The sequence below is a fragment of the Papaver somniferum genome, chromosome 8 (assembly GCF_003573695.1).
Source record: "Papaver somniferum cultivar HN1 chromosome 8, ASM357369v1, whole genome shotgun sequence".
Taxonomy (NCBI): domain Eukaryota; kingdom Viridiplantae; phylum Streptophyta; class Magnoliopsida; order Ranunculales; family Papaveraceae; genus Papaver; species Papaver somniferum.
Genome location: NC_039365.1, coordinates 119,386,089 through 119,394,616, shown reverse-complemented (window position 1 = coordinate 119,394,616; position 8,528 = coordinate 119,386,089). Strand labels below are relative to the sequence as shown.

General features: G+C 37.6%; 2 protein-coding genes across 5 annotated transcripts; both read left to right on the top strand.

The window, feature by feature from the left end:
• The first annotated feature begins 450 nt into the window (after window positions 1-450).
• On the top strand, window positions 451-1,347 carry LOC113305974 (protein Hook homolog 3-like). The gene has a single exon (XM_026554966.1). The coding sequence runs from the start codon at window positions 451-453 to the stop codon at window positions 1,345-1,347; it is 897 nt and encodes a 298-aa protein (XP_026410751.1).
• Window positions 1,348-4,264: 2,917 nt separating this feature from the next.
• LOC113302396 lies at window positions 4,265-6,225 on the top strand. 4 transcript variants are annotated; one of them, XM_026551301.1, is made up of 3 exons: window positions 4,265-5,021; window positions 5,287-5,370; window positions 5,992-6,225. In XM_026551301.1, exons 1-2 carry the CDS (start codon window positions 4,279-4,281, stop codon window positions 5,360-5,362), a joined length of 819 nt encoding a protein of 272 aa, XP_026407086.1. In that variant the 5' UTR covers window positions 4,265-4,278; the 3' UTR covers window positions 5,363-5,370; window positions 5,992-6,225. The 4 variants fall into 4 exon arrangements, with proteins under 4 accessions (XP_026407086.1, XP_026407085.1, XP_026407083.1 ...); XM_026551300.1 differs by having other exon boundaries at window positions 5,225-5,370; XM_026551298.1 differs by lacking the exon at window positions 5,287-5,370.
• Window positions 6,226-8,528: the final 2,303 nt, after the last annotated feature.

The following is an 8,528-nucleotide window of genomic DNA, read 5'->3' as shown; positions in this document are numbered from 1 at the left end:
GTGTCATCATATGACACACCTATGTTTAACTATGCCAAGTACCACTGGACTCGCTCCTAGATGTTTTATTTGTTTTTCTGGACTCATTGCCCCTTCAAAAAAAAATAACACCATGCGTCAGCCACACCTATGGATGACCACGTCATCTAACATGTGATGTGACTTCGGAGAAACAAAATATGTGACCATTTTACCCTTATACAGTGTCCTATAACAAAACAAAAGGGAAGAGTAAAAATGGAACATTACAGAGTCTGCTCAAAGTACATGCAATTTTTCCTCCGAAGTTCCTTATCGATCACTCAGACAAGATCATTCTCAAAGTAAATACTCGTTTCTTGGCTGTTTTACTCTTTGACTATTTAATTTACTCCTTATATTGATGGATCGTAACTGAAACTAGGGCTGGGCTAAGAATTGTACAGTAAAGAAGGAAAAAACCTAACAGAAATGGGAAAAAGAGGTAAATGTGATGATTATGTAAAGATTGAAAAGACTAATGTAGTCAAGAAAAGACTTAATCAGAGAAAGTATATTAATCAGCTTAAGAGAGAAATTCGATGTTTAGAACGTGCAAATAAAACATATAAAACTACTGCCATTGAATTAGAAACATGGAAAGAGAATTTTATAGAGAATGAGAAAGAATTAGAAGCTTACAGAAAAATGAACAGTAATGGGTCACTAGTGGAGAAGAAATTGGATTCTGTTGTGCATGAGGATAAGTTGAAAGGGGAATTTCTTGTAAATGATGAGCAGAATGATTATAAAATCAAGTACAGCGAACTTCTTCTTCGGATGAAACGACTAGAAGATGATCAAATCCAATGCAGTATGAGTGAATACCACAAGGTTGTTCAGCTTGAGACAGAGAAAAAGGAATTGGGGATTGGGAATTGTGGATTACAGGAAGAGGTGAATGTTTGGGAGAAAGTAATACAGGCTTGTAAAGTGAAGAGTAATGAGCTGTCTGCTTTACTCGATGAGAAGAAAATGGAATATGTTGTGCTTGAGGATAAATGTAAAGATCTAAGATTAAGTAAACTTGTCGTCGATGATGAATTGAAAAATTATAAAACTAAGTGTATGGAGCTTGAAGAGCGGATTACTCAAGTAGAAGCAGATCAAAGAGTTATTTGTGAAAAGGAGAAGAAGGGACAAGAACAAAATTTATTTTTGTTGCATGAAAATGGCAAGCTTGTTCAACTCAAGACAGAAAATAGGGAATTGGAGCTCGGGAAATGCAGATTACAGGATGAGATTAATAATTGGAGCAAGAAGTTTCAAGAGATGGAAACCCAATTTCAAGGATTGCCAATGAAGGTGCTTTGGAGAAAGCTAAACTGAAAGAAGAATTGGCAGTTTATAGAAGTATGTCTCAGGAGCTGCAGGAAGAGCTTGAGAAGAAGAGAATTCAGTTTATTGCAAGTACATATAAACTGAAAGCCTTGACATCAAGGAAAAACTCTGTTAATAATGAGCTGAATGAGTGCAAGACTGTGTGTATTCAACTGAAAGAGCGAATTGCACAGTTAGAGAAAGATAAAAACTTGATGTCCGGTAAAGAGAAGAGGGCCCAAGAAATAATTGCTGAGATGTCTGCTGAAATAAAAAATAAGGGAAGTGATCGGAATGAAGAGTATGTTAAGCTCAAGGCAGCATATGCTGATTTGGAACTTGGTAAACATAGCGCACAGGAGGAGATAAGTAGGTTGAGGAAATGTTTGGCTGACTCCAAAACAGAAGCAGCTTTCAGGTTGACTCATGAAGTCAAGTTACAGACTGATTTAGATGATTGTAAATTTCAGTTCAATCAGTTGTCTGACAAGCTTCAAGAGCAGGCTTCAATAGAAGTTAAGTCGTCAGAGGGATTAAAAAAGGCGAGTGACGAGACTGAAATGTGGAAGGAAAGGTTTGGGGAGATGAAGAAAAAATCTGAAACATATAGGTGTGAGTGTGATGAGTTGTCTTTGAAACTTGAGGAGAAAACAAGGGAGTGTTTTGTTACCGAGGTTAAGTTGAGTGATCTTAAATCAAGAAAGAATTCTGTAGATTTTGAGCTTCATGAGTACAAGAAGACATCTAATGTACTTAAAGAGATGATTTCTTGTTTCGAAGAAGAGCACAAGGTTATCTGTGAAACAGAAAAAGGGGATAAAGAAAAAATCACCAACTTGTCAGAGGAATTGAAGAAGGCACGTGATGAGTCAGTAATGTGGAAGAAAATGTACGAGGAGATGAAGAATGAATCTGAAGCTTGTAGATGCAAGTGTGATATTATCAATGAAAGAGAGAAGGTGTTTCTACCGAAAGAAGAATTGGCAGTTTGTAGATCTCAGGAAACGCCTATGGAGCTTGAGAAGAAGATAATTCAGTTTGATGCAAGTGGATATAAATTGGAAGCCTTGACATTAGCAGAAAAAACTGTTCATAGTGAGCTCAATGAGCGTAAGACAGTGTGTAATGAACTGAAAAAACGGATTGCACGGTTAGAGAAATATAAAAGCTTGATGTCTGGTAAAGAGAAGAGGGCCCAAGAAAGAATTGCAGAGTTGTCTGCTGAATTAAAAAAGAAAGAAGGTGGTGGATTAGCGGAGTATGTCAAGCTCAAGGCAGCATATGCTGATTTGGAACATGGTAAACAAAGTGCAGAGGAGGAGATAAAAATATTGAGGAAAAGTGTAGCTGACCTTAAAAACCAAGCATCTTCGCGGCTGAAATGTGAAATTGAATCACAGAAAAATTTAGATGATTGTAAATTTCAGTGTTATCAGTTGTCTCTGAAACTTGAGGAAAAAAATAGGGAGTGTCTTGCTAGTGAGGTTAAGTTGAAAGATCTTACTTCTAGTAATAGTTGTGTAGTTTATGAGCTTAATGAGTACAAGAAGGCAGCCGATGTACTTAAAGAGAGGATTTCTCAACTCGAAGAAGACTTGAAGGATATCTTCGAAACAGAGAAGCAGGCCCAAGAAAAAATCATCCACTTATGTGAGGAATTAAAGAAGGCTGGTGAAGATACAAAAGTGTGGAAGGAAATATGCGAGGAGATGAAGAAAGAATCCGAAGCTTATAAATGCAAGTGTGGTGATCTGTGTCTGAACCTTGAGGAGAACAAAAGGAAGAGTGATAATTATGATGTTATCTCCGAAAGAGAGACTGTAGTACAACAAAGCATTACTAAATTCGAGGAAACACGAATTTTGGAAAGAGAAAAACCAGATCTGATCAAGACATATACTTCGGGTTCAGATTATTTGCAGTCTGAAGTTTCTCACAAGGACGGAGAGAATAAGGACAACTCTCGTATGGCTGTCACAGGTATTGAGAACTTTCTTACTTCTTAGATATGCATAATCCATGGATCCTTTTGGTACTTTTATTCATCCCTTTTCTTTCATATCGTTGTTTCTAAGTGTCTATGTAAACTGTCGACATTATGACTCTGGAGCACAAAATACGTATAAATCATAATACCTTTTTTGCTTAAACTAATAACACTCGATGAGAATATTACCTACATTAAGTTGGGGTGTGCTGGTATTATGAAGAAGGTAGACTCGAAAATATACACTTACCAATGAATCTAATGCATGTTTTGTTGAGATTATTAGTCCCACATTGTCTGGGCATTTAAGATCCTGCGATTTATAATCCTAAGAACCTCTCCACTCATAGCCAATTGATTTTGAGTTGGATGTCCGTATTATAACATGGTATCAGTCAGTTGACCGCACCTTTATTCTGCGTCACCCGATTTAATTGTCCACGTGTTTGTAAGACCCGCCGAGGCTACACGTGAGGGGACGTGTTGAGATTATTAGTCCCACATGGTTGGGTTATTTAAGATCCTGCGGTTTATAATGTAGTAGGGCCTCTCCCCTTATTGCCGATTGGTTTTGAGTTGGATGCCCGCAGACTTTAATATGGTATCATATCTCAGTTACAAACCAAACTTCATGATCTTATGATCTTAATCCGGACATTGTATTAACTGGAAGATATTTTCTAGGTTTGCCATGAATCTATGTCCTTGTTACTTTAGACTGAGAAGATCTATCTGGTGCATTTATAGGTCCATGTGGGTAGCCGCTAGCATATGTACTGCTTGTAGGCCAACTACATTTTCATAAAATGATAAAACTAACTTGTACTAGCCATACTTACCTAATGCATATCTATGTCATTGCTCAACAGTGAAATGAAGTAGAACCGAAATTTGCTAGCAGTCATTTTCTCATACTTTCTGGAACATTTGCAGGCGTATCTTCAGTCACCACGATGTGTAATACATTAATAAATGTTGAAAGTGAGAAGAATATACCTATAGAGATCGAACTTGATGGCATCATCGACATCAGTGACAGCGAAGATGAATTGCCACCATCAGAAAGAAGATTTAATAGGTCTTTACCAGGTCAGAGGTGTGATGAAAATTGGAGCAATCTTAAGGAGGATTCCCCACTCAGTTCGACAAGGAAACGAAAGTGGGTTTCAGCCACTGGATCAAGTGAACAAGGGATTGAGGAAGATATTATAATGAAGAAATTTAATGCGCATAAAGATGAAAATCCCAAGCGCTTCTCATTGACGATGTGCTCACGGATTCCTAATGCATCTTTTGGAGGTCAACATGTTGAAGAAAATAAGAGCTCCACTGAAGGGGAAACACTTGACCATTTGCAAACGAGTGGAAGTTTACATGAGAAGGTAGGGAACACTTGTATGGGTGACACAGAGAATGTGCTGGAAGATGTTCGTTCAAATGGTGAAAGTGAGAATTATGGTGCACATGTGGTGAAAGGCGATTTACATTTGGATGATAATCAAATTAAACTTATCCAAGGTAATCAATCGAATTGGAAATTTGGGGCGGACATGCTTTCTTCCTTCGAAGAGGATCCTGAGATTTCTATGAAAGCTGTTTGTGCCCTTTGTCGACAGCAAACATTGCAGGAAAAATCTGAGCAAGATCCACTGGGTTACAATGCGAAGCGTGGGTTTGGCGCGTTTTATGTAATCAGGTACAACCATAAAGGCCTTCACTGCTTCACTTTATTGCTTTAGTTATTCTCGTACCTATTCATGTCTATATGGAAATCGTACCTTGGGCCTAGGTCATCAGTTGCTCTCTTGCTCATGTTTGCTATTTTTTCTTTAAACTAGTCTTTTCATATGTTGCAATGCTACGCCGAACTCTGTTTACTGATAAAACCTGATGATACAGTCCATGTCTGCACTTCCTTTCGAAAAGTTATTTGTTTGCTCTTTATGTGTTCGTGTTTCAAGCTTCATACTTTGGTGTGAGAATCTTTTCCTATCCGGCTGCACCATTTCTTATCTACTTGAGGTTGAACACGATTGATGGACCAGGTATTGATGGATGGTCCCTATTTATTTATTTATTTCTCAATTAATTTTAATATAATTAACACTGAATCCACTTATGCTGCAAGATTAAGTTTCTTCACTCAATAATTATATTAAAATAGTTGTGTCATTGAGCTCTGGAGACTGGAGTAAGGGTGTTCCTTTTTATGGTTATTATCCATTCCTGACATTTTGTTTTCACTCTTCAGTGGCTAATTCTGCTCTTGTTTGCTATATATGCATAACTACGCTTTACCCGACACTATTTCGTTATTGTCTGACTGATATTGTACATAAGCCTATTCTAGATTCAAGTAGGGAATATTATGAAGAAAAAAAACTCTAGCTGGTGAATGATAATATGTCCAGAAAGCATCTCAATCTGTGAGCAAAATTGTAGTTTTCTTTTCTGCTTAGCTAGTTTGTGGATATCAGGTATATATCCTTCATGCTATATATATTTAGAAAACTGTGGCTGTAGGAATATAAAAATTGGGTAATTTCTGGAATACAAGATGGCATGGTGGAACTGCATTTATGGTTTCAAAGTTCCTTTTTACTGCTAATCATATTTTTGCCAAGCTTGAAATGGTCCGTCGATGGTTAAGTTATTTTTTACTACAGGGGAACTGAAATAGCTGCTTTTCTCGCGGATGGAGATCAAGAGGGCGGCCTAAAGAAGTCCATTGAGGAGTTGAATCTGTGGGATCGTAAAGCCCTTGAAGAACGCAAGATGTTAGCTAGAATCCATTCAAATCAGTTATTCAGAATATATAAAGCTAAAGAAGATCCTTTCTTCCTTCCTAGTTCAGCAAATTAGTTATGTTGAAACATCGGGTAATACAATGCTATAAGACAATTCAGTACTCCATTCAAGTGATTTTGTAATATATGTATATATTCGTGATTGCACGCTGATAATTCTCTCCAATGGGAAACCTCCTTTTGACCTATATTTCTCGCGTGCACCTAGCAGCATGTCCCGTCCTGTCTGGGACTGGCGTGTACTCGTCTCCCGGAGCCACTGCCGAAGATTTTTATTTACAGGGTGGTGCTTGAATTAATGTCCTAGTTGATTCATTTGTTATCTGGGGATATTAGGCTTATTAGAAGCTCATAGTTGAGCTTATTTTCATTTTTGTGTGCAGGACAAGATGCGATTACTTGAAAGTAGCGGAACTAGAACTGAAATTTGGGTGTAAAATAGTTGACAAGTGAGTTGCTAAATAAAAAAGACCAAAAAGAAAAAAAAAAAACTCTTTCGCAAGGGTTGGAGAAAGATGCCCTCGAGTAATTTAAGTTTGAGCTTCTCAAAATTTGGGGGGTGCTTGACCACAACTTAAGAGTCTAAACTCCCCTTGGTTACGTCATTGCTTGTAAGCCGTTTCCGACGAGTAGAAGTCACAGCAAAAATAAAAAACAAGAAATATGAAAGATTTGAGCCCACCTATCAACAAACGAAAATGAAAGATTTGAGCCCTAAACTTGGTTTTCATTAAAACCACTGATGTTCACATATTGAAAGCGTGAATCGTGGCTTCATGACTGATGTTTGAAGTGGATGTTTTGTTATAAATAAATTAGTCGTAACTAGTAATTATAAATTTATTAAAAAGATAACATCTATATAAATTTTATATAAGACTAATTATTATCAAAAACAAAGCGTGTATATCAATTCAACCTTCTCCGGGCAGTGGGAGGTGGGGTGTTTGATTCCCCCTTAAAACATTCAGATTTTTCTTTTAAAAGCTTTAAAAATTAGGCGGGAAAGAAATTGACTAAGTCAAAAAAGCGTACTTCACATAACCGCTTCTGAGCGAAATGCCGAAGCGTGAAGCGAAGCGTGAAGCGAAGCGTCTGCTCCGAAGCGTGAAGCGTACGCTTCATGAAAGATGCGCTTCACATGACCGCTTCAGAGCGAAATGATGAAATTTGAAGCGAAGAATACGCTTTTAAAAACCATATTTAAAACTTTCAAACAATGCAACATTCTGAGGGTACCAGCCCATCCTGGGGTCATGAAGATTTCCCGAACTATTCTCTAATCTAATGGGGGAGTGGGACTATCATTTACAGTTTTAAAGATCAAAATTACTTCAAAGCTACAATTCGTCCCATATTTTTTACTAGGAATGTGCATTTCTGCTCCAAATCATGGCATGCTTCCGGCCTAACGTGTTTCCCGTTTACCCATTGGCATATCGATCCTGGACCCGACATAAGGCTTGCACTTGAGGATGTATTTACAGCACTTCCATCTCCTACCCTCTCTCATTTCCCGTAGAAGCAGCATCACAACATGAGAGAATCTGTCCCCCAGCTGAAAACTCCAGTTACACTAATAATCTTCGTACTTTTTGCAGGCTTGCATCCTACCCCTACTGACTAAAAGAATCTGCAGGTCTTCTTGCGAGTTAAACATCAAATCATTTGTCTCAAACTCCTAAATTGTCCATAAGACCATTGAAACGACCCAGTTTGAATTGGTGTACTTCTCGTGAGACACTGGTGAATTTCTTGCTTTCAAAAATCACATAAATTAAACTCATAAACCACTGCGTAAGTCAGGTCTTTAACAGACCCACTGCTCCTTAGGCGCTTGATTTACAGTGGCTTCAAAACCCTGCTTTTAAAACTACAATGCCAAGTAATCTACAGAATTCTATTCATGCCTGCAGATAGAAAATCTAGAAGCAAAACAATACCCGAACTATTTTTATTGCATCAGTTGACACTCCACCCCTTAAACACTTCAATGAAATTGCTCATGTGGGTGGATCAACACTTGAACTCGTGTCCAGATAATCACACATGACATGACCTTGGAAATTGGATCGATTACCTTGGTTATCTTCGATTTCAGCCTTTTGGTTAGTAGCCCTTCAAAAGTGCTTGGTTAAGATTAGTAATCAATTGTGCAGTACATCAAAGAAAACCATATAAATGCAGTATAACTGCAGCTATAAAGTCGCATTTGTCGAGTTAGCTTATTTAATCATTTGAGTTCAACACAACCTTCCAACATACAAATAGTGATTATCAGTTTCAATAAATTCATAACCCAAAACAACAAACATGAAAGACCATAAAACACCTATGTTCTTTTTTAAATTCAACTATAGAATAGAAATAAATTTAAATAGAGAGTAAGAAAAGCA

What these genes read in the sequence shown, in the direction of transcription:
- LOC113302396 (XM_026551298.1), top strand. Translation starts at nt 4,279, where the DNA reads ATGTGTAATACATTAATAAATGTTGAAAGTGAGAAGAATATACCTATA. An exon ending in GGCGCGTTTTATGTAATCAG is followed by an intron (nt 5,022 to 5,991) that starts GTACAACCATAA and finishes TTTTTACTACAG; the next exon opens with GGGAACTGAAATAGCTGCTT.
- LOC113305974 (XM_026554966.1), top strand. Translation starts at nt 451, where the DNA reads ATGGGAAAAAGAGGTAAATGTGATGATTATGTAAAGATTGAAAAGACT.